A 26,443-nucleotide genomic window follows, 5' to 3' on the forward strand; every position below is an offset into this window, starting at 1 on the left:
TTTGCTTTTTCACAACTTTATCGACAGAACAAGCTAAGAAAACGTTGGTTTCACCGAACAGGACTTACCAGGGGCCACTGGGCCAGTGATCCACTGTGAGGGGTACGCATGAGCAAGGAGGTTGTCCTTGCAGACCTTGCAAGAAGCCTCCATGGGATTAAAGGGAAAAAGAGTCGCTCCTTTTTAACTGATAATCGATAATAATAATATTAATAAATAAAATTTATTAATAGTAGTTTAATTAATGGTTTGAAAGTAGCTTAGCATATTAATAGTAGTTTGATTTAACGGGCCAACTTTCCTAACTCATCAAGTAAATTGAATTGTGACATGATTAAGTAGTTGATAATAAAATAAGCAGAGCTAATGGAAATTGATGATATGGGTTGCTCAATTCTTGGTCTGCTGCTTTTTTCTGCTGATGCACATAACAGACTAATTTGAGAAAAAGATTTAGAGGATAGAGAGCACAAGGTAGCGTGCGTACACGTGTGGCTTGAATTATGATGATCTAAATATAGAATTAGGAAAGAAAAAAGGAAATAGGAAACGAAGAGAGAATAGAATAGAATTGAATGGGGAAAGGGAAGAAATAGGAGAATTAATGAATTAAATGAATAGGATGATGGTTTGTTGGGGATGGGAGGAATTTCCAGCTAGCTAGCAATAATAGCATTGCCCAACAATAGCCAAATAGCAGCAGAGCCATGAGCCAACAAGGCTTCCATCATGCATCATCCATATGCAATGCCTGCATCCATCCAGACGATCATGGAGACCTATCTCTTTACTTTGCGGTTTAATTATCTTATTCATTAACATTTTTATTTCCTTTTCTAGCCACCTACCTAGTTTCTTCGGTCTCTCTTGGCTGATCGATTTATGAATTCTTTTAATTTCATTTTGATTCTCATCATTTTTGCTCCTATCTTCTCCACCTTAATTAATTAATTATATCCATCCACTCTTTTGATTGATTAATTCACCTTTGGCGCGAAGTGATCGAAGTGGTCATCTGAATCTGAACAAATATATACACAATATACTATTGACCGATCTGTACGTCTGGATCCAAGACCTTGGCAAACATGGCCCGCTCTACCTCGCGGGGTTCCAACTCCTCTCCCAATGGCCTCCTCACAGTTACCATCGCTGGCGGCCGCCATGACCACGTGGACCCCGCTTCGAACAACGAAGAAGAAGAAGACGATGAACTAGTGGATCCCGATGATCCTTTTGACGTTATCCACACCAAGAACGTCCCGCTCCAGACGCTCAAGCGTTGGAGAGTAAGCACCCGCAACATTTTATCCAATTTACTTTTCCAACGATGAAAGGAAGTTTCACTGATCATTTAATTATTTGCAGCAAGCAGCATTGGTTCTGAATGCCTCCAGGCGTTTTAGATATACTTTGGACTTGAAAAAGGAAGAGGAGAAAGAGCAAAAGAAAAGCATGATTAGAGCCCATGCACAAGTCATAAGAGTAAGCTAGCTCATTAAAGTTCCCTCCTGATCAATCAATTAGTTTGGTTTATTTCCCACGCTTCTCTTCTACTAATCAACCACGATTACTTGCTTTATTATATTAGGCAGCTTTGCTTTTCAGATTGGCTGGGGAACGGGAACTAGGTACGTACGTACTTGTCCATTGAATTAAATTTTTCTCTTATTACTATTCCCTCCGTACGTATGCATGCCTAAAATTAAACTTGTATCATACGACATCCAGTGACAAATACAGCAGCGCCATCCCTGGCAGCCCCAACTCCTGATGGTGACTATGCAGTTGGACTCGAACAACTAGTTTCGATGTTTAAGGATCAGAACGTTCTTGCTTTGCAACACTATGGAGGGGCAAGTCTACTTCAATACAACCTTTTGTATGTTGTGCACTACGTTAAATTGATGGCTTGAAGCCTTGTGCTTTATTTGCTAACACACACATATACATACGACATCTTATTCATCAGGTTAGGGGCTTAGCGGATATACTAAAATCAAATCCGGAGAAAGGCATTAGTGGAAGTGATATTGATCTATCAAAAAGGAAAATAGCATTTGGAACTAATACATATCCTCGGAAAAAGGGCAGAAGTTTCTGGGTACTTTCTATTCTTTTTTATACCATCTTTTCTTTTCAGGAAATTAAAGATAAAAATTGCAGTTAACGAAGTAGTTGCTAGTTTAACAGTGGTTGTTTTACAGAGGTTTCTTTGGGAATCTTGGCAAGATCTGACGCTTATAATATTGATTATAGCAGCTGTGGTATCATTGGCACTTGGAATAAAAACAGAGGTGTGTGAATAACACTCTTATTTTCTAATTCTCATCATTCACAACAAACATTTATTCGAGCACTAATGCGCTATACAGCTTGATTATGTGATGAATTAGGTAACATACATGCACATGCGGTTCCATGTATCATCTAACTGAATAAAATACCTCTAGTGCTGTCATGTAATACGCGTTAATTGTAATCACTAAACTAAAATATTCTTGTCCAAATTTTAATTCTCTTTCTTAATTTCACTGAGAAAAGAGGTATTCCCTTTATCCTTTTAGATAAATTTAGATATAAAATTATTTGAATAAAAAAAAATTACTCATTTCGAGGTTCATTTTTTACGTTCCTTAATAGTTAAAAAAGAAAACCGAAAATGACCAAAAGTCCAAAACTAAGATAGGGAGAAGCATCAGCTGATAGACATAGTCATCACCAGTCAACAATGGAGGCAGAGGGCAGTTCCCAAGCCTCTGCGGCGGCATCAGAGTCCCAAGCCACCAGCGAACGCATCAAGCTCAACGTCGGCGGCAAGCTCTTCGAGACAACCCTCTCGACCATCCGGTCCGCCGGTCCAGACTCCCTCCTCTTCGTCCTCTCGAACCGCCCCGCCAACGACCCCAACCCGGTTTTCATAGACCGGGACCCCGAAATCTTCTCCGTCCTCCTCTCCCTCCTGCGCACCAATCAGATCCCCTCCGCCGCCCGCCGCTTCTCCACACAGGAGCTTGCTGACGAGGCCGCCTTTTACGGCATAGACTCCCACTTCCGCTCTGCTGCCGCTCCCCCGCCCTTCTCCGGCATCGATGCTTCCATCGTCAAGTCCATCAGTCCCGCCTCCGAGGGTCTCCCTTCCACCTTTGCCGTCGCCGACAACGGCGCGGTCTGGATCGCCCACGGCGGCCAGATCTCCAGCTATGACTGGAGCCTCGCCCACACCGGCACTCTCCGTACTCACCTCGACGAGATCGACTCCATCTGCCGCGTATGGACGGAGATCGCTGCCGTCGGATCGGAATCCGATGCCGGACTTCATTTCTACGACTTCTCAAGCAGCCGCCACGTTGGATCCGTACACTGGACCGATCCTTCAGATCCTCGCATATTCAAGGCTCGCGTTAACGCCATAACCGCCTCGGAAACCTCCGTGTTCGCCTCGTTCGATTGTCCTCACCGCGAGAACATTGTTCTCGAGATCGACAAAGAGAGGATCCAGATTGTATCGCAGTTAGGGCGCCAATCGGGGAACCAGGCAAAGCACATGGTTCCGTCGAAGCTGACGTTTGTTCCGGCAACCGGAGTTCTCGTCGGAACCGCCATCACGAGCGGCGCGTTCGGCTACTCCGGTTACATACGGATTTGGGACCCCAGGTCCGGAGACGTGGTTTGGGAGACAAACGAGCCTGGTGCGGGTCGGAGTAGCAGGTTCGGAGACTCATTTGCTGACGTGGATGTTGACGCGGAAGGGTTATCGATTTTCAAGCTGTGTTCTAAGTCTGGGGATTTGGGTATGGCTGACATGAGGCGTTTGGGGATGATCCTTGGGTTTATTTGGAGGAGAAGAACCCTAGCATGGTAAATTATGGTGGTGAAGTGAATAATTTGTTGATGCATTGTTGTTGGGGGCAAGTGTTTGTTGGAAGAGGTGGAAGCTTGGAGGTTTGGTCAAGGGTTCAAGCCCATGGTGGCAGCATCGAAGGTGAAAGCGGGCGTGAAGGGTTGTTTCGGAGGAACTTCGTGGATAAGAGGGGTGATTCAGAGAGAGGGGATATAAAGAAGATTGAAGGTGGTGGGGATAGGTTGTTTGTTAGTAGGGAAGGTGTTGAAGGTATTGAAGTGTGGGAGAGTTCTCATACTTCTGGAGCTGTTCCTGTTTCATGACCCCTCCCCATGGATTAGGGGCCTTTCTTTCTCAACATTTTAGGTAGGAGTTTCTTGTTTTGTAAGATTCATATATTTTTTTCCTTCTGATGATTCAATGAGAAACTGTTTAGTTAGTTATAGCCTTGATATTTTCAGCTGTATACACTTGAATAATTTATAATAAGATGCAATTTCCCTTACAGTATATTGTTGGTTGTGATTTTGTTATTACTCATTAGTCATCGTGTTTTGTCAGGTTCTTTGCTAGGGGTTTCCATTTTTTTATGCAAGGTTCTTCTTCTTTCATGAAAACTGTGTTATTAGCCATAGAAAGTAGTTCTTTACTCTAATAGCTTGAACATTTTCATATCAAGAAGTGTCTTGGACTTGGTTGTGAAACTATGATCTTGGTATAGTGCCGTTTGGATATCTTCAATCTGATTTACTAATAGTTGCTAATTATGTGAGTATATTTTAGTGAAAGCTTTGGGATCATTTCAATGTTCATGGTCAATTAAGTACTATACTTTTCTGTGATGGCCTTAGTGAACTTTATCTTTCACTATAGTCGTGTTATGTTTGACACAATGATAGAGAAGCATGATTTGTGTACAATGCACCATTCTTGTTAAGGGATATGTTTAGTACTTAGTAACTATTTTTGTTCTCTTTTTTAATGAATGTTATGATATAAAGCTTTGTTTTTTTCACTGCAACATTTTGCTAACAGCTTTTTTTTTCCGGATAAGTAACACAAGGTAACTAGAATAAGTAACACAAAGTAACTCAGCCTGTCCGAAAGAAGCAGGGGTCAATCCGTCGCAGTTTTTACAATATCAAAACACCAAACATATCAAGAAACCATACATATCAAGCTAAACAGCACATTTTTATAACAGCTTTTATGCCTTTGCCAGTTATTACTGTCTTTGATCACACTATTTATCTGCTTTGTTTGTCGTGTTTCCTGAATGAAAACCTTTGTCATGGAAGACTCAGATCATATAGTTTACTTTTGTTGCAAATTATCCTCTTCATTCATTGCTCTATTGGCGGATTACAGAACACACCAGTTACTTAATTCTAAGGATCTCAACTTCAGGTATGTTTACATTACATGTATAATTATTAATAATCTATCTATATTCGATGACCACAATTTCTTAAACTGTTCAGGTATGGATTTTATTATTTAAAAACGTAGTTACTTGTATTTATGATGATGACTTTGTAAGTATTCCCATTTTATATAGTACTACATCAAATTTGATTATCTTGTTTTAGGATGGGATGGGCATTAGAAGTAGATTTCAGCACTACAATTTCCCTACTACTTACCCATGGTTGATATTTGGTCAATTTAATCTATTGCTTATTTATTTTTACTATCATGAGCCATTGTTTATTGATATTATGAACATTTGAGGACATCACCATCTTGTCGTACTATAATTTTCTATTATATTCATTTTCTGATGTCTGAACTCAAGCTATATGTATGATATAGCATGATTAGGCATTTCAAAATGTAAACAGAAAGCGTCATAAATAATGAGGAATCTGAGGGTTAGAAACTTCACACATTATTAGAGGAAGAGTGGATTGGATGCTGTTAATCATAGGGGAGATGGTGCAATTCAGCCTATTAGGGATACAGAAGGCTTGGTTGAGGAAGATCAAAGAACCAAACTCTTTTAATCATGCTTACAAATTCAGGTACGCTTCTGCATTCAAATATTTCTTTCTTAATGATTTAACATGGATGATCTTGGGTTGAGGAAATTCTGAAAATTTTTAACAAGTGGTATTAGAACCATCTATGATTAAATTATTGAGAAATAATAAAAGATTTATTTTTCTTATTCAGTATTCTTTTTAAAGAGTTTGGCATTCAAAGATTTAATCCTAATTTTGTTACTTTGTTTACATAGATCCTAGATAGATTTAGGTTATCTCCTTTCACACTTCTATGTACATACATTGTCTCTCACAATTTTAATTCTGTAGTCTAGTTATTATTCTGTCCATCATTCACGAAATTATTTTATATATATTCACTCGAAATAATCGTCAGTCATGCTAAAGTATTGATTAATTAATTGATGTCTAATACTAGTTACCTAACTTTTTCAGCTCACATTCATTAATTTTTTAAAATTATTTTCGTAATCTCAAAATCTAAGTTTTAAATCATAAACCCTTAACCCTAATCTTAAACTATAATTATTCTAAATTCTAATATTGATTAATTAAAAATTAATTTTTATTTTTTAATTAATTCACTCGAATAAAAAAAAATGCTAAAATGCTGAATGATGCACCCTTAAATATTATTTAATAGTGAAATAGTTTTAGAATAATAATATAATAATAAAACTGAGCATATAAAAATATTTTAATACAAATCACATGCAATCTAACAAAAAGAAGTTATAATTAGTTTGCATTTTAATTTTTATGTTTTTAAAATAAACTATTATTTATATTCATTAATATTCAAAATACTGACAAATCTGCCTATAAAAAAATGAAACTAACATTATAATTATCAAAGATGGACTTTAAAAATGATCCAAAATTTCAAACTACTCCTGCTAATCTAACTCCAAATTTTTTTATCACAATCCGAATTCCGCCATCACTAATTCTCAACTGTACCCTTTACTACCAAAGACGGAGGCATGTAATTTTTTGCTTTGCTTTTCAAGTGGTATCTCTTGAAAAATTGCAAGTTTTAAGGTTGACTACATATATAGTTCTCTTTGTATAATATATCACAATTTTAGACATACTCCATCACTATAAGACTGGTATTTAGTCTCTTTCAATCTCTTGGACTAAGATCAAATCATCTCAACTCTTAATATTTATCAAGAAAATTAAAAATATAAGAGAAAAAAAATTTGGTAAATAACAATACTTTATTATATACAAATGTTTATTACAAATAACTTATACCTTTAAATTCAAATTCTCTTGTTATATACAATTATCCTAAATGAATAATCTATTATCTATTATTACTTTATTAGTGATAAATTTATCATGTATTCATATAAAGACACATGTTAGCTAAACTTAATACATAATTATGTTATTTTTAATTACATTTAAAAGCTATAATTACAAAGTATAAGAAATAAATCTATATATTTGTGAGTCATTTTTATACAAAATATATAAATATATTTGCATATTAAGTATTTATTGTATATTTTAAAATTAGAACGAATAATTTTATCAAAAAATATTTTATTAAAAATTTTAAATTTATTTTATCTTTTAACATTGAAGAATACTCTTATTTATATTTCTTCCAAGGATTACCTGAAACGGTAATTTAGACCTAAATGTGAGGTTTAGACTCCTTCTAAGCCAGCGTCCAATTGGTGTTGGTACCACAGTGCCGTCGCCCGAGTTTAACATGCGGAGGTGGAGATGGTACGAGACTCCGATACTTAAGTTAACAAGAATTTTAAACAGGTTTTTAGTAGATTGAGTGTCACTGTATTTATAGTAAAAAGATAACCACATTTAGAATAGTTCCATCTTTGATGGTGGATGACCATTCTCTTTATCTTAAAAATTTGTTGAGATCTCCCTTTTAAATAAAGTAGAGAGATAATAGGAGTAAATATTTCGAGGGATAGTTACTTATTTAGATAAGTAAGGTTGAACCACCCTTGCCATGCCCGACCTCTATGAGGTCAAGTAAGTTGATGAGGCTACCTTTTTAGGTGATTTTTTTATTTTTATTGAGCCTGACTTTATATTTTTGGATCAGGGTATAAACAATATTCTTATATTTTTCATGTATCACATAAATTTTAGCTTTAATTAATATTAAATATAATCAACCGTCCAATCAAGTATCCATAACATTCATTACAAATATCTATCATAGCGCTTTCTCTAAATTACTTTAAACAACTCTGCATATTTATAGGCATATATATATTTCTTTATAGTGTTCTATGACATTCTAAAGTATTTTTAGATCGTTTAGGGTCTTTATAACCTTCTTAAGTACTATAGAATTTTCTAAAATATCCAAAATAATTTCAAACACACTAAAATTTGTCCAATTTTTATACAAACACCAATAAAATAACATTTTAAAATTTACTGAGGCAAAGGCTCCAAAAATTTTTTAAATTAGAGGGACATCTACGCGATGCGTGACGAGAAGTGTTAAATTAATGATAGTACTTTAATAAGTATTATATTGTTTAGAAATTAATTAAAATATAGATAAACTAATATTAAATTTGATGTGTTTTTTATTTAAAATATTTTGTAATACAAAATTTTTTTTATTGGAATTGTATAAAACTATATCTTTATTTGTTATTTTTATTTTTACAATTATTTTATTTGACATATTTAGTCTTCTTATATGGGCATTTGTCTTCTTTTTTATTTTTGGTTACTGTTGCGGTTGTTTCTTTCTTTCTGTCATATGTTTTTGTGAAGATATGTTATTTTTGAAGATATGTTGTTTTTGAACTGTTGACCTATATGTATTTTTTATTGTCTTTTTGGATCTATATTTATATGTATGTTTTTCATCCGCATCTTAAATTTGTTTACTTTTCTTTCTCCTTAATCTCTTAATTGGTATGTTATATTTGTCTAATGATATTAATGTTGGTGAAGATAGTTCCTATAATTAATAAAATATTATAAATGAGCAATATAAATGATATATATTTTAAATAGTTTGTAATATTATCTATTTTATTTGTTATAATAGGGATTAAGTTTCAGTATTTTTGTTGGGACAAATCTCTTGGTAATTGTGTATTGTTGAAAAACTTTTTTGAAAAAGTTATTATTACTATCTTGTTAATTATTATATATGTAAATTAAAAATAAATTGTATATTTATTTTTTTACTCTTTAAATATCAACTCCATTTTTTGTATTTTTTAGACATTTACTTATTCTTTTTCTCCTTGTATTTTTTAGACATTTACTTATTCTTTTTCTCCTAAAGCATGCAATTTTTCGATGACTTCTGCAATAGTAAGAATAAAATTTTTTAAAATATTTATTATGTGTGAAATATATATATATATATATATATATATTGAATAAATTCTTTTTAATAAGAACAATTTAAATAGTATAAAATAAAAATACATATTAATATTTTTCTTTGACCCACTCTGTGACAATATAATGTCTCGTAATAAAAATTTAAAATACTATCGAGGTTTTTTAAAATTTTTTATAGTATACACTTTTTCTTCTTGTAACAAATATTTGAATTTGTTCATCATATTTTTTCTCACAATTACATGAAGAGGTGTTCTATGCAGTGTTAGTAAATCATGTGTTAAACATCAGTAAACAAAATTATTAACGCTTAATTTTTTTAGTTATTACAAAAGCAACAACAAATAGTATATTAAAATAAATATAATTATATGTAAAGTATTACAAAATAAAAAAATATATATAAATAGTGATAAGAGTTTTTTTTTGTAAATTCATTTTAAAAATGTAATAAGTATTTTTGTTTTGTATCTTATTATCTAATATAATCATTTCAAAACATATAGACTCTTCTTCATTTGTTGATATAAATATTTTTCACATAGATTTTGATAAACCATTTATCTATTTGTTTGATGATATTATATAAAGGATGGTGCTTCATCCTGTAATTTTGAGATGCTCTATAGTATACAAATAAAAAAAAAGTTAGAATTAAAAAAAATTAATTGAGAATAAGAATATAAATAATATAATATAAAATTAAAAATTAACTATTTAATCATAATATATTTGAATGTTCTTAGTAAGGATATTTTGTTGTGCCAAAATTGAGATTGTTTGAAAAAATCTTCAATAGTAGTGTGAAAATTTGTAAAATAAAATAATAGTGATAAGAATTTTATGTATCATATATAAATAAATTAAATAATATAAAATTTAAATACGCATAACTTAAAATTTATTATTATTAATATTATTATTAATACTTTTAATATATATGTTTATTACATTTAATTAGTATTTTATATTTTTATTTAATTACTTGCAATGATTTTACAATAGTTAATTGGTTGATTTCTATATTTTATCAAGTAATCAAAATTACTAACAGGATATCATTAGAACTTAGAAGAGAAACTGAGAAAACATGACATAAATTCAATGTAAAAGAAAATATTAACTTCTATATAATAAAAATAGAGGGATGGATGGACAAGGGTAAAGTCGGCAAATACATATTATAAACAATCCACCGGTATATGGAAAATGAATTGTACTGTGCAATCAGTTATTCTATTTATGAACAAAATTTCCTGCATTTACTCACAAACTGCAATTTTTCTTCGTGAAGCAAAACCTATTGGAATGAAATCACAGGTCTGTTCCACAAGAAGGCTACCAGTGCAACCAACCACCCACTGGCCATCAGCATTTCGAACAAAACCAAAACCGGAAAGCTGATCCGACCAGAGAGACACTGGCGTCATAGTTCACCCTAGAAGTAGTCATAGGAGGTATCCTTTAGTGATCAAGGATGGAACCAGTTCTCTTTGGACAGAATCCGTCCATAAGAACTCACTGATATAGTGCCGAATTAACAGGTGTTGCGCGATGTGTGGATTGGTGCTAGCTTGGGAGTTTGCGTGTTCAGACATTATATGTGAGACTGAGCTTGGAAGCGTTCTTGTTAACTCAGAATTTGCTTCCTTCTGTGCATAGGGGAAGCAACTAATTCTGCAGCGGATGCTGTGGCTATGTATGCAGCAAGGGATCAGGATGATTATGCTGACCTTGGAGTGACTTAGCTGAACTTATTCATATTCAGAGGGACTTGTCCTGTCCATTTTAGGATTGTTTCCTCTGTTTTCTGTTTTCTGTTTTTGTTCTATATCAAGTCACCCAAAAAAATATTCACAGGTCTGTTACCGAAATATTATGAACAAAATCCCCAGACCACTAGATAGTTGATAGAACAGCATAAGCCATAAGCAGCAGAAAAGCTTGGGGGGATCTTCCTCCTCACTCGTGTACTGATTGATCTGGTCACACAGAAAGACTGTGAATTCAGGGAAAAGTTCACAAAACAAACACAATCAAGTCTCTTTTGCAGAAAAAATGACTTAACAGCCAAAATACTATTGATAATCCCCCTTCTTTTATTTTTATTTTGAAATAAAAATGGGTTGTCATTATTTTAAAGTCTTACATGGATATTTATCCACCACACATTCACAATCGAACAATGATAATCTGTTACGCTTGTTAGATTTTAATTGAACTCATTAGCATACGCTGTTAATTGAGAATCTCTTGGCCTTCATAGAGTCCATTCTTTGTAATCTTCTATCCTTGTTAGTATGCAAGTGTGTGTTTTTGTTATAGATTCTACATATATGAAACTTTAAAGTTGAGAATCACATAATTGAACAATGAGATAGATATTGGCAGTAGAAGCATATCATAAATAGTAAAGGAAATATAGGAAGCCAATATATATGTTATAAAAATTATTAAAAAGAACCAAATTTAAAGAGAAGGACCAAATTTTCTTTCCAGGTAGAAAATTACAATTTTCTTGTGAGGATTCTTTCCCTCGAATTAGCCATCAAACTTAAATCCTGATTAATACATCTTTCTACTATGCAGTATGTATTTTGTTATTGGTGTGCAAAATTGTAAAATCTTTTCTTTAGTATACACCCAAAAAATTTAACTTAAAAAAAAAAACTTTTTCTTACTAGAGATTGCAATAGGTCGCTCCTTCCTTTCGGTAGCTTCCATTGAAGCTTTACCACAAAATGAGAAAAGCAGAAGAGTCATGGGCAGGTAAAAAACATAACCAAACGCCCAAATAATACTACGTTAATTACCCTAGAATTATAGTATTTCATAATCTGCATCATTGATAACTTAATAGGTACCGTAATATTGAGGATTGGATACTGCAGAAGTCAGAAATAAATCAGGTCGAGAGATGGGAATTGGGTTAAAGGAAAACAAAAGAAAGGTATAATTGACTCTAATTTTTAAAATTGGTCATTCTCTTTAAATATTAATTAAGTCGTTCGTTTTTAATAATTTTAATATAAAAGCTACTTTTCTATAAATAACTTTTGTTAGCTGTCCTTAAAACTTATTCTCCCAAAGAAGATCGGATTGAAATAAGACCAACTTAAAATCATTAGGCTCAAATTGGTCCAAATGAAACTAGGTTAATTTATGTGTGGAGCTACCAAAAATTAATTTGAAAAGAACTAGACAATATTGTACCTAGTAAGCCTGGTTTTAGCAGTTGCCAAAAAAGAAGAGATACATCATAGAAATTAATTAGCAGAGTGAAGGATGTTTACCGTTTGTTGTCTTGGGTGGTTTCACGCTCTCATTTGCAATAGATGATGAAAAACGCCTTTTTGCAGAAGCTTTTGTCAATGTCTCATCCTTCTTTGTGGATATCAGAGATGAGTAAAGAATAGCATCAACAGCTTTACGCTGCTGTTTCCGTTTTGAAATCTCAGAAACCCCACTTTTAGTAGTACATTTAACTTGATCTGCATGTTCTTTTTTGTGACAGCCTTCCAATGAGGATGCAGAAACTTCATTACTATTACTCGTATCCCCTCTGGAACACAAATTTGGTCTATCCAACTCTGAAAGTTTTGAAGTTTTCTGTCTGCTACCTGTCTCTTCAACTACATGGTGTGCGCTGCTCCTTGTGTTCTCAAATTTTGATTGCCTCTTACCCAATATTGTCTCTACCCTATTGATCTTCATCTTGTCTTTGCCTTCTCCATTGTCAAAAACCCGTTGTTCTGTTGTTGTCAACATACCATCGGAGCAGCTTCTGCTTTCACATTTTGCAGCGAGACAAGTCAAGTTCTTGATGGAGTTACGTTCATCTATGGATTTCTTTTCCTTACATAAAGCACTTTTCCCCAAAGCTTTGTCATCCCTCCTACCCTTAGACTTAACTTCAGAAGCTACACGTTTCTTTTTACTCTCAAAACCATCTTTGTCATTATCCTTAACCTCTCTTTCATGCTTCGGTTGTCTTATGACATCATTAGAATTCTCAAGAAAGTCTTTATCTTTACTAGCTGTTTTGAAGATTGAATGATATGGCCTTTTAGCAGTCATAATCAAGTCTCTTTCTTCAGCATCCTTCACAAGAGAAGCCCAGTTATGGTTTGTTTGTAAAGTCCTTGCATTACCAAAAATCCAAAGTGACAACTTGGCCCTTGTTAAGGCGACATTCATCCGTCTTACATCAGCAACAAATCCAATAGTGCTTGAGTTTCTTTCAGATGCAGCATTGCTCAAAAGTGCTGCTCTTACGGTAGAAAGTAACAATATATCCACTTCTCGACCTTGGAAGCCATCCACAGTGTTAAATTCGATTTCAGCTGTGATTGAAGATCCAAATGTATCAAGAAAACGAGATCGCAGAAGAGAAAGTTGAGACTTATATGGAGTAATAATTCCAATTCTTCCTCCAGTAAATTCAGTTGGGAACCTGGGAAGCATTCATATAGGGTTCCATAATTCATCAGATGAGAGAGAGAGAGAGAGAGAGAGTCAGTCAGTAAATGAGTACCTTTTCTGGAAAAACCTTAGTACCTCAACTGCTGCATCAGCCTCATGCTCATTACAAAGTGACATTGCACCCATGTTTTTTCCACGAACCTCCCTACCATCAGTGATATCATAGAATACATAAGGCCCAAGACACTTGGTCTGATGAAATGGTGCTGATTTGCGAGACATTTGGCTCCCATTTAGTAATTTATTGTCATAGAAATGCAGTGAAGGGAACTTGCATATCTCTGGATGCATCCTATACTGCCATGATAAAAGAAAATCAAGGATTCAGCTTTCACTCATAAAACAGGATAATGTAAAATTATAGACATCCTTGCCTAACAAAATTAAGCCAAAATAAGAGCGTCATAGGAATAATAACATGCAAAACTTAAGCTGTTAAGGAAATTGACTATCATATACAAAATACAATCAGGCAGGGTTGATCATATGCTGAAAATGTTCTACAGCTCAATCATTATTATCTCAAATGACTGAATTCAAAAAGGAGTAGCACTGAGTTTGAGCCATTGAAATTCCTATAATGACCTCAAAAACCTACAAGCAAAAGAGCTTCAGCCAAGATGTTTGATGCTTCTTAGGTGTCTTTTACAAGTCGGAATCTTGAAAGGGAATTGCTTGATGAGTAAGTCTCTAAATTGGAAAAGAAAATTTGGGCTTCCCATGAAGAGAAAACCACACAAGATCTCTCATCGGAACCAGGAAAGGAAATCTGCACCATGGCAAGCCTTCGGCTTGAATAGATACACTTGACCATGTTAACTGCATGGTTGGATGCATAAAACATGAAAGATAAGTATACAATGAATTGAATTCTCTAATCCCTTCGCATGCATACAGACTAACTCATCAATATTAAAGGGTTCTCAAATCCCTCTTCATATACATCAACACGACTCCCTAATAAAAAGAATGGTTGGATGCATAAAACATGAAAGATAAGTACAGCATGAATTGAATTCTCTAATCCCTTCGCATGCATACAGACTAACTCATCAATATTAAAGGGTTCTCAAATCCCTCTTCATATCCATCAACATGACTCCCTAACAAAAAGAATGAGTGATAAAGAGATAAAAACCAAGTTTGAAGATTGAAATTTCTCCTTCAAGTTCAAGCATTTTATTTCAGAAAAATACCAGAAAAACAACCTTTACTTTCTTCAAAGCTTTTGCAACTAATCAAAAGAAACAGCTGAAAATCCATATTCAGTACCCTCCAAGATTCACCAAATATACAAAATGCATATTCCATATGAGATGGATTCCACTTTTACAGTCAGTGTAGAAATAACCAGCATCAATTTCATAATATAGCAATGCACCACACATATTCTATGGGTATATTTTACTTCAATCACTTGTCATCAAACCTCAATCCCAGAATTTAATTTCTTTCCTTTTTATATCTCTACTCAATCCTTCTAAACAGTAATAAGAATTGTGCGGAATTGATTATTCAGTCAAACAAGGCAAACTAAACGGATAAACCCTAAACCTTAAAAACAAAAAGAAATTCTTTTAGACCATATGCTAAGTTGCTAACAGTCTAACCCCCAATACCCAAGGAACCTCAAGCCTGCAATGATTGCTCCACCAAAATATATGTCATACAAGGAGACTTCAGATCAGATCCAGTAGCAAACTATGTACCTGCTCAGTAAGCATGATAACAGGATGCCCTGCCCTTTGTAAACGTTCAAACATGCTGCACTCATAAAGATATTTACTCGCAACATTTGAGAGTACAGTTGCAGGAAGTTGCTTTGGGTCACCAACCTTAGATAATTTGCAAATGTCAGTATAACCTCTTACCTTATAGCAGAAGTTCAAAAGCCTTTTTAAGTACACTTACCATTATGCATTTGGTTCCACTTGACTTTAAAAGCTGAAGAGGAATCAGAGTAGCAGGTTCTAGAGCCTGAAACAGAAAAACAGATCAGGAAAAAAAAAGGAAACAAGATGATTGCAGATAAATTATCTATAACAGAACAAAGATATGTTACTTGGGCGGCTTCATCAATGACAATAGCATCAAAGAGAGTAAGTTCAGATGGACCACCAAATTTGGAGCTTAACATTGTTTCAGAGCAAACTCCATAAAGATCACCGCCACATCCACTTAATGTAGTTACCACTATTTCAGCTTCCATCAGTATGGATTTCCGCAGCTTATTTCTAAGACTCCTGGTTTCTTCATTGACTTTCTTCTCCTGAGCCTGAACATTACTAAGATCTTTATATAGTTGGTGTTTCTGTTCATAAAGTTTACGCAGCGTCACTTTAATTTCTGTATCAGACATTTCTTTCTCATCCCCAACATGAGAGTCATCATGCAGGTGACTTCTAACATTAGAATTTCCATCCCTTAGGTCAGCCCGTTTGGATTCATAGAACCTAATAGAATCAACTAATTTCTCTAAATTAGAACGAAGAACCGACAAATCTACCTTCATATCTTTCTTCCCCTCATTCAAGTGCATCTTCTCTTCTGTTACACGTTGATCAACAAGTGTGTCAATGAAAAATGGCAGTGAATTTGGATGGACTGTTTTTGCATTTCCAACCCTCACAAGATAAGGTTTGTACATTTTTCCATTACTTCCGTAAAGACCATGATTAGAAATTCTTGATACCAACTCATCCACTGCAGCATTAGATTGAGCACAAATAAGCACTCTTTGTCTCACAGAACTTCGAAAAGATTTCAATGAACTTTGGACATCTTCACTCATTTGTCTTGCCAAGGCTGCATCTTGCCATGCCCTCGCAATGGCAACACTCTGGCTAATTTTGGGTCTTGAAAAGGGAGAAAAAGAATTCTTGTTCAAACTTTCATTGAAAGCTCGTTTTACACAATTCATCTTTAGAGAAGTGGAAGCAGAAGCTAGAAGGGCACTGACAATTGCAACAATAGTTCGTGTCTTCCCAGTTCCTACATTTACATGAGCATATAAGCAAACTTGTTAAAATCATTATTAAAATTGTAAGGCCTTCCATGAATAAAGACATAGGGTAAATCAATTACCTGGAGGACCCTGAATAAGAGACAGTTCACTATTTTTCTTGGGTTCCACCCTTCCGATAGAAGCACTAATTGCTTGAAGTTGGCAGACATTAAATGATGATCTCAAAGTTTGTTGTAAGGACAGGCACAACTTATTGAGATCTGCTTCTTTAGTTCCACCAAGACAAATGGAGTCACTGACAGGATTTAAAATAAGCGGAAGCAAGGGGATGGCTTTTACTGATGACAATGCATGGAATTCTCGAATTTGTGGGGTAATACTCATTATTCGGCAAGCATGCCATTTACTTCGTTCAGTGAGATTCCTTCTAGCAAGATTTAAACGCGAGGAACCATTTTGAAGATAGAACCTGATAAGAACAATACTCAAACTTCTTTTATTGTCTTTCTCACGCCTTTCAACCTGCAAACACATTGATGACTGCTTTAGCATGACAGGTTTGTTAGCCTGCTTGTTTTCAATTGCATTACTTAGCAACACTACATTGGTTTGAGGCTAGCATTGACCATGCTTGAGGGCAGCCTGACTTAGCTCCAAAAAGGGCAAACAAAATGCAAATCAACTTGGATTTTAATTGAAATAATTGACAGTTCAATTTATAATTCTACTTATGAACAATGACTAAGTACTGGAATGATTTCCTTTATAAGAGAAGGTTAAAAGGAGTTAATAAAGATTAGTAGGATGGGTAAATCTTCATGCTTCAGTCAATCATGGCTGAATGTGCCAAAAAAGTGGATCTCTTGGTAAAAGTCACAGTATGTGCGAAGAAACAATGAACCTGTACTAGCCTAAGTTGGTGAAAAATAATAATAGAAAGGTTTTTTCAGCTTGAGGTGGGCTAAAAAGAAGCATTATGCCTTCACTACTTCTGTAATTTACTTTACCAAGAGTCGTCATATAATTTCCTACCAAATTAGCAAACTTCCCATTTTCCAACTACTCCATACCACAGATTAGAAAAATTAACTCTAGGACTTCATGTACTTGCAAGAATAAAACTTTAGATGACAACAGTCACATTCACACATGAATGACAGTATACCTTTCCAACCATATGAACTTCCTGAGAAGACTTTTGAGGAGGATCTTTTGATAGCAAAATGAGGTCATTTTCTGAAAAGCTCTTACATGCTGCAGAATCACTGTCATCATGGACAAAACGAACAAAATGAAAATCATCAACTCTCTCCACTGACATCACTGAAAGGTTCCCATAAGATGCATCCTCCCATGAAGACATCTCATGAAAAGTATTCTGTATCTGTGCTTTAAACTCCTCCAAAACTAACGGCCTGAATATCTCCACATATTGTTCTGGTGATTGAAAATAAACAGGAACTTCCTTTAACTTCCCGACGGTTTGGGTTTCATCTTTTCTTGTGGATGACAATCCAACTGTCGCAAAATAATTTGTTTCAAGAATAGGTTTATACCAATCATCCAACCTAGGTGGCTTGAATCTGTTCTCTGGGTTCTTTAATTTATATAGACTGACAGAATTGTTATCAAGAGGTGTTTCGAGTTGAATAACTTGCCTTCTCACAACCGAAGTAGGCTTTGGCACATGCAACTGAATACGGCCCACAGGTTTCACTGCAGGCTCTAGCTGGCTGTCTTCAGCATCCTGAGAATGACTTGACATTTTACTGCTTTTACTTGATTTAGTATCACCAATTTTCGGAACGGCACTGCTGCAAGATTTATTCAATTTTTTAACATTAACAGCTTCATCAGAAAATTTTGTGAAATTGACCCTATCCTTGGATTTCAAGCTTACTTCCCTGCTTTGAGTGTCTAGGCCTTTTGAATCAGCAAAAGGAGTGACCGCAGGTTTAATATGTAAACTAAAATTACTGGAGTTCTGTTTCTCAGAAGAAAGGATGGGAGAATCAGTACAAATATTTTTTTGGAAGGGCTCCATTATTTTCCCACAGAATTCCATACTTGAAACATTTTGTTTAACAAGGTCAGCAGTCAGCAAGCTTTTACCAGCATCACAAAACATTAAGTTGCCATGAGAGACATGGTTGCCTATCTCATTATCTGATAAAATAGACTTATTGGGAGACACTTTTGCTTCCCCTTCATCATCTGAAAGAATAATTACATCTTTAGTGCCTCTTTTGCAAGACATCATTGTAGAGTCAAAAATTTGTAAATCTTTATCAGCCATAGTTGAAGAGTGCAAATCTGACGTAAAAGGGTTCTTCTCAAAGGACAGGCTTTTACACATTGATTTCGGTGTCATATTTGTCTCCCGAGACTTATGAGAAACTCCGCTAGATAGAGAGACAGACAGGTGAGACACTTGTTTTATCAATTCCTCCCAAGGACAACCATCTAAATCAATTAGAAACACGAAACATGTTAATGATATGATACTAACAGGTATTACCAAAACACAACTTCAAACATGATCGTGTGTGAATACAATATCAAAACTCACCATAGGAAATAAGATGTTCAATGGTCATGATTGTTGAAACTGAAGTTTTATCACAAAATCCTTTGAATAGATTGAGTAACTGAATAACTGCTCGCTTCCAATAAACAACAACAACTTTAAGTGATGACCTTCCCCATTGCATGAGATCATGAAGCCATTTGAAATCCAATTTATTTTGTACATGCATTCTGAAATTTCCATGCTCTTTACCAAGACATATGTGTTTGTCAACAACGATAGGCAGGACCTCGAGTAGCCTAACACAAGTCATCTGAAATAACAAGGAACTATGAAGGTCAAGATCTTCATGGTTCTAAAAGCAAGATGTTGATCTGAAACAACAACCAAACTGTAAAAGAAAAGAAGCAAACAATAAACTGAAATGTGATCATCCATACTTGGTCTCCTCATTCTTCCAAATCCTAACAATCTTACATCTAAATCACTTGATATATATTTTAACTACGTTTTGGAAAATTGATATTAGGATCCAACTATTCAAGCATCAAATTATTTAAACCAAGCAACATTCATTCTAAATTTTGGACAGCAGAACCATGGTATCTTACAACTTGTCTGTAAAATTGATCACCAAAAGAAACACAACTTTCCTGATTGGATGCCAATAAATGTTAAAAGCATTTATTCTACATGTAGCTTTTTAAAGAGAGAGGAACATAAAGGCAAAGCTGTAAGCACATAACTGATACTAAAGAAGAACTAGGATGATACCTGACAAAGATTGTAATCAACAAACTCCTTTCCTTTTACCAAGCTCTTGCAAAAAATAGGCCATGCCATTTCAGATATTAAACCACCAAATTTATATATTGTTTTTAGTTCAACATTAGAAACATGTTTATCCATTTCCAGGGGCAGAGAATCAAAAGCCGGTTGCTTCAAAAACCCGCCTTGTGAAGAGAATTTTGGCATCATTAAATCACTATCCATTTCTCCCGGTAACTCTTGAGGAGATAATTCGCTTTCTTTGAGTAATTTACATAAAATAAACCAAAAGTGATGTAGAGAATGAAACTTCGACATGACAGAATCTAGTTGGACCTGCAAATAAAATGAAATTACTGAAATGGCACAGATAAAGGGAATAACAATTGAACGACCACTAGACAAAAGTCATTTTACACCAAAGTATTATTTCCGATGCAGAAACACATTATCAAAGTCACATAATCTGACTGGACACAGAAAGACTTTGGTGTAGCATCAAAAGCTACAATTTAAAGGGCTTCATGACAACAGGGAAGCCAGATGTCTGTTTAAGTATGTTACTTTGGCAATTTGCTGACGGATTTGACAAAAGGAGAATGTCCACCTCTTCAAGGGCACATATTTGCCAACCAAAAAAAGCTACAAGAAATTGTTATGGATTTTCTCTAGCTAGGGGACCTACTTATGGTTGTTTTAATGGAGTTTACAATATGCAAAGAAAATGGATAGATTGGTTGCTTTCTTAAGCCACTTTGGTTACTGTTTCTGAGGATCCCTATCCTTCCACTTAGTTGCACTTCTCTCTTCAAACTAGTGAAATTTCCTCTTTTATACACACACACAAAGAAAGGAGATAAAGTAAAGAGGATCAGCATTGACCAAAATATTATCAAGACATCTTTCCCGAAAATATTACCAGTCTCATAGCATGCTTAAGGCCCAAAATAATTGCATACAATGACAGCTCATGCGAACATAGGAACTTTATTCCACATGAAAGACCCCGAGTATTTGAAACTTGTTCTAACACAGACTTTCCAAACTGTCTAACATCCTGCACGGGAAAAATAAATTATAATACAATATACGCTATATTCAACAAATAAGAAAAGAATGAGAACAAATTCATTGGTTCTCAACAAGGTAAATAGAGAAGAATGTGATCTACAGGTTCTATACAAATTTGGCATATTTACATCATTTGGATCCAAAAGTGAAAGGATCAAGCTTTCACTCATGAGAGGTTGCCATGTCCACTGACTTTGGAGCACTCCTTGACCCATCTGCACTAAAAAATATGCAGCTAACCTGTTTGCAACTCCAAAAATATTTAGCTAATAAATTGAAAACCAAAAATTTATCATAAGACCACAAGATACTCAAACTTCAATTTAGCATGGCATAAATAAAAATTCAAACTAGTTATAGGACCTGTTAAATGTTCTTATTAAAGGAGACGACATTGCCAACACTTCAACTGAATTTTTAGACTTTTTTCCATCTCCACCATCATCAGAACCAGTTGGAACCTTCCACCCAAATGAAGAGGAAATTTCTGCAGCATAAGATGAAAGACAAGATCTAACTGGAAGCACTGTTTCTGAACTCTTCTCAAGTTCTATCATTGGAAAACGAGACCGTGCCCAAAAGATGGCCTGGGAAAATGAAATTGGTAGGACTGAGGGACTGATATCAACTAAAACATCAACCCATAACATTGGAATGCACATCCACTCACGGAACTCTTGATAGATTATTCTAGCCTGCGCACTGAATTGAGCCCAAGAACAATCATCATCCTTCATTGCACAATTTGGAATAGCTTGGAAACAAATATCATCACTTTCATCATCCAACTCAATAATGACTTTGTTTTCCATGCTACTCTCAGTGTTTGGATTTGTGCAGCAGCTCAGCACTGAATTCACTAAAGCAGCAGCATCTGATACTATGATAATCTGTATAAGGTCAAATGCAGGTTGCCTTAAGGAACTGTGAAGTGAGGAGTCCTTCAGAGACGACACCAGGGCAGGTCCCCTGTTCAACATAATGTTGAGAAACAATTAAGCAAATGCATTAAAAGAAGTCCAAGTATATCATAATGATCTTAATTTATGGTGAAGTTCATCTATATTATGCAGCAGTTGTTTAGTATTGACTTCTCAGACAGTTCAGTATGAAAATAAGATCCAAAAAAGGATACCCCCCAAGCCTTAGAGCTGTGACAATGGAAATTCAACAAGACCAAATATTCTGCTACACCTCATTAAAGTCATCTGAATGGTTTTTCCCAATTCTCCCAGACACACTATAATGAAGTAACATGATCAAGCTTAAAGAGATTCTCTAATAGGTAAACAGTCCTAGCAGGATAACATACCGTACATATTAATGTTACAAATGTTCACTTGCTCATAAAGTTTTGTTTATGCCTATAAATTTCATAAAAGGATCTCTTATTCGTCAACCGGACAAAAAAAAAAAAAAAAAAAAAAAACAAAAACAAAAATAAATAAATAAAAGACTCACAGAACTTGTATCTCTAGTCACAAATATAATCAAGAGGATTTCCTATGTATCCTGATAGATAATACGAGAGTTTATGTCCACTGCATGAATGCATTGTTAAATTGAACATAGGAAAAGGTATTTCTTTTTCCAGCAAACTATGACTAGTCTCTGCTAAATTTAATTCAAACAAGAAAAAAACAAGGACAAAAGGGGAGTAACTGCGTACATACCACATGTGTGAACACTCAAAAGGAGGGCAAGGTGGGTTCATCCTATATCCTCGGTATACAACAAGTAATGCTATCTGAAAAGACAATTATTAAATATATAACTATACAAGAGAAACCAATATGCAGCATCAATGGCTACAGCCAAAGAGCCTATAGCCACTCATTGCATAGCCATCGTGCAAAAACCTAAATGTGATAACCTGATTTGCCAGTTTTCTCGTTAGAATGCTGAAGTTACTGCTCACTGGCACTTGATGGAGGAGAAAATATAGAAAGTGTCTACGCTGTTTTTCATGCTCACCATCTTGAAGAGCTTCAAGAGACTGGAACATGGCATGAAAGATGTAAACAATGTCAAACACACAAAGAACCCAACCCCCCCCCCCCCCCCGACGCCCCCACCAAAGCCACCCAAAGAATTTTTTTTTCCTTTCTAAGAAAAACACACAAAAGAAACAAACAAACACCGGTTATGCATACATGCCTGTAGGAAAGGTTGGAAAAGGCCCAAAATATCTTTATGGATTTTCTCATTGTGAGTATGGAAACATTGACCAAGTAGGGTATTGCGCATTACACTTGGAGGTAATGTAGACCTTAACCAAAGCTTGCAACCTAGGATCAAGCACAAAGAATTGTTACGCGAACAAATATAAATCTGAAAAAAGGAATATAAGAGACAGACAAAACATACCAAGCATTTCAAATAGTAGTCTCAAGCAATTAACAGCATGTGAGAATTCAAGTGAATCGCCACTAATATGATTGAGTACAATATCTACAAAAAAGGGGTATTGTTCCAATATCCCTTCTTCAAAAGTTGTAGGCTCCAAGAAGCTAAGCCTTCACAAAAATGTTTATAAAAGAGTACCATCAAAATAATAGCAAAGAGATGACTAGGCTAATGACTGATACTACTGAATACACTCTTACAATGATTTGATGCCAATCCATAAAGACACACGATCCAGCTGGGCTCTTGGTGTTGAAGTATCCAAAGCCAATGGTAATGCATCAGCCTCTAAACAGCCAATAAATTTCTTGAGAAGTGGCTGCAAAGGTTCCAAGTCCGCTCCTCTCCTACACACAAACAAAAAGCATTGATCGTTAATAAAACAGACTTCTAAATGTCCAACAGCAGAAAACAGGATCCGGAAACAGTGACAAAAGACAATGTTAAAGTTCATTTTCATCCATCCAAACATAAGTTCAGGCTTCATGCCTTCTATATCCAAGTTTAATAAAAGGGACATAAGTTGCATTCAATTTGTTAGGGCATCATCAACTCATACAGATTACAATTAGTGGAGCCGAAGCTCTTTCATGCCAAATTGCCAATCAACAAGTACCTCAATTTTCCCATAGATTCTGCTAAGCGATATCCAACAGAACGAACACTTCTCTTGCAAAATAGTAAGGCATATACTCCCTGTAAGCAAATGGTTCACCACGTAAGCAATCTAGAATACTACATTGGCATGTAGAAGCACGATACACAGCAAGGATTAAATTATATATAATACCGGAAATTGTTGATGCCCAGACAAAGCTAATTCGTGTTTACAGTCAATAGCTTCAACAAATAACTCAAACTCATTGAATAAAGGCTGATAATCTAAGAGGACTGGGAACATTAACACCTGCATTAAATGATTGGAGGAACAAAATGAGGCTTTAAACACTAAAATCCAAAACAGAACATTCATACACAAAGGAAAGAAAGAAAAATATACAAATGCAAGAATGCATACAAGTGGAATATCTATGCTAATCCCCCTCCCCCTTTTCAAAATAATATGTACATAATATAATATATATTGTCTAGTCCTGATCTAACAATGTTCAGTCTGCACTTGTCTGTATCAACAGATATTAGTAACTTGTTTTAAAACTATGAAAATATTCAGGTTAAGAACATGTATTATCAAGTTTCAAGTCTCAACAAACAAACAGAAGTTAAACCATATTTTGTAAGATGAATAAAAGCAAATAAAATATCTATAATGTTGGGGAGGGGGGGGGGGAGAAGGAAAAAATAACTTTTTTCTTGGGGGGGGGGGGGGGGGGGAAATGTACATATTTCAAAGAAGCAGAAATAAATTTAGCCATAAAGAGGAGCCTTATCAAGTGTGTTGAAACTTGGGATAGTGGAAAGCAACAGGAAACACACCTCATACAACAAATTAACTACTTCAGCATTATCGCATGCAGGATTATATTCTTCCCCTGCTAACTTTGTGTTGATATCTCTCAGATGTAATGTCACCCTCTCATTATCAAGCTTATGCAAGACATCAAGAAGAGGACCAATAGAGCTAGACTCGTACTCCATATTGTACATGTCTTGGGCTTGATGATGCTGAGAAACGCATTGCAAACAGCGCTTCATTTCATCAGATATTCTCTTCCATAAACGCCTAAGAGGAGAATCATGACGATCGTCTTTGAAGTAATTGTAAAAAGTCTCCAATAGGGGACCCATTATATCCCAAAAGCCACACCAAAAATGACTTTCACAAGGCAAGCAAATTAGAAAATTATATGCATCTGCAAACCTGACATTAAGTAAAGGTGTTAGATATGAAACTACCAAAGAAACAATGTCTCAATTCCCCAACAAGAACATAACTCCATTCCATCAATGCAAAACAACAACAATGAAAACGGGTTACATTGATAATGCAAAACAACAACAATGAAAACGGGTTATATTGATGAAATAACGCCCATTTCCACCAATGAAGGATGAATAATAATAATAATAATAAGGGTAGTGCTAGGGAGCCAATGGCCTAAGTGTACAATGTGTACAATGGGCTAAACCTTTGGTTCATGAATAAAATGAACATCACTCACACTATCCAGAATAATCATCCGAATACCAGGATAATAAACATCTCATGTCATCAAATCACTCATCCTAAAAGCTTAAGTTAATTTTAGAGTTCACCAAGGATCGAACCCTTGACCTTTCGAATCTAGAACTCACATGAACTCACTCATCCCAAAAGCGTAACCTGACATGACAATGTAACACTAATGATCATATCTCTAATACTTCCTAAACCTCCATTGTACACATTGTATGCTTAGACCATTGGCTCCCTATACTTTTCCTAATAATAATAATTCAAGTTATTAATATGACCAAAGACTACGTTTCATAGACAATTCATAGACTACTTGTTCCCGCTGCTTATTCTGGGAATGAGAGTATCACTTCGAATTTCGCTTTACTTTCATCAACTAGTCAAATAATTTCCATTCAAGAGAACAAGTTATAATTACTCTACAGATACGTCGTAAAATCGCCATTGCAACTTCACCATTATTAAAACAACAAGGGAGTAACGTATAGAAGTCCGTGATTACATGCCCCTATCCTGCTGAAACCAAATAAAGTAAAAAAATAAAAAAATAATAATAATAACAAGTGAAGCTGGGGAGAACCATTGTTCTTTACGGAGGTGGAGCAGATGGCGCTTGGATGGATCGGGGATATCGCCGTCATCCTCCTCTTCTTCCATCTGGATGCCTCTCCACCGATCCAGTAGGTCCCGTCTAGTTGCAAGTTTGTTCGCCATGGTTATGGTAGGGTTTACCACTTCAGATTTTGATTCACATAAATACTAGGATTTCTTTCTGTTCGAGTTCGCGCGCTTCGTGATTTTTTGACGGTGAGGTTTTGTTTTGGGTGGAAATAAGACATGTATAACGGTGGGGTTTCACTTCAATAAAATATGGACTAAA

At 35.1% G+C, this 26,443-nt stretch overlaps 2 protein-coding genes and 1 pseudogene across 11 annotated transcripts; 2 read left to right on the plus strand and 1 right to left on the minus strand.

The window, feature by feature from the left end:
* The first annotated feature begins 383 nt into the window (after positions 1–383).
* LOC112771906 (calcium-transporting ATPase 9, plasma membrane-type-like) lies at positions 384–4,351 on the plus strand. 2 transcript variants are annotated; one of them, XM_025816749.3, is made up of 6 exons: positions 384–1,289; positions 1,369–1,485; positions 1,592–1,631; positions 1,732–1,856; positions 1,973–2,104; positions 2,208–4,351. In XM_025816749.3, the coding sequence occupies exons 1-6, from the start codon at positions 1,089–1,091 to the stop codon at positions 2,307–2,309; spliced, it is 717 nt and encodes a 238-aa protein (XP_025672534.2). In that variant the 5' UTR covers positions 384–1,088; the 3' UTR covers positions 2,310–4,351. The 2 variants fall into 2 exon arrangements, with proteins under 2 accessions (XP_025672534.2, XP_072081731.1); XM_072225630.1 differs by lacking the exon at positions 2,208–4,351 and having other exon boundaries at positions 418–1,289; positions 1,732–1,882.
* LOC112771904 (protein ENDOPLASMIC RETICULUM-ARRESTED PEN3-like) lies at positions 2,732–4,167 on the plus strand (annotated as a pseudogene).
* Positions 4,352–10,314: 5,963 nt separating the features above from the next.
* LOC112771903 (uncharacterized) lies at positions 10,315–26,443 on the minus strand. Of its 9 annotated transcripts, none has more exons than XR_011876475.1 (23): positions 26,144–26,443; positions 24,864–25,248; positions 24,217–24,333; positions 24,043–24,122; positions 23,627–23,773; positions 23,388–23,536; positions 23,178–23,308; positions 22,894–23,016; positions 22,694–22,767; positions 21,384–21,989; positions 21,149–21,260; positions 20,869–21,006; positions 19,956–20,285; positions 19,224–19,494; positions 17,820–19,117; positions 16,774–17,176; positions 15,752–16,680; positions 15,601–15,666; positions 15,399–15,524; positions 14,288–14,508; positions 13,742–13,981; positions 12,501–13,660; positions 10,315–11,189 (listed from the first exon to the last, which is right to left on the minus strand). XR_011876475.1 is itself a non-coding variant. In XM_029295272.2 (23 exons), exons 1-23 carry the CDS (start codon positions 26,275–26,277, stop codon positions 11,170–11,172), a joined length of 7,092 nt encoding a protein of 2,363 aa, XP_029151105.1. In that variant the 5' UTR covers positions 26,278–26,443; the 3' UTR covers positions 10,315–11,169. The 9 variants fall into 9 exon arrangements, 3 of the variants coding, with proteins under 3 accessions (XP_029151105.1, XP_029151109.1, XP_025672527.1); XR_011876476.1 differs by having other exon boundaries at positions 12,501–13,550; positions 13,742–13,986; XR_011876474.1 differs by having other exon boundaries at positions 13,742–13,986.

This window comes from Arachis hypogaea, chromosome 18 (assembly GCF_003086295.3).
Source record: "Arachis hypogaea cultivar Tifrunner chromosome 18, arahy.Tifrunner.gnm2.J5K5, whole genome shotgun sequence".
Lineage (NCBI taxonomy): Eukaryota > Viridiplantae > Streptophyta > Magnoliopsida > Fabales > Fabaceae > Arachis > Arachis hypogaea.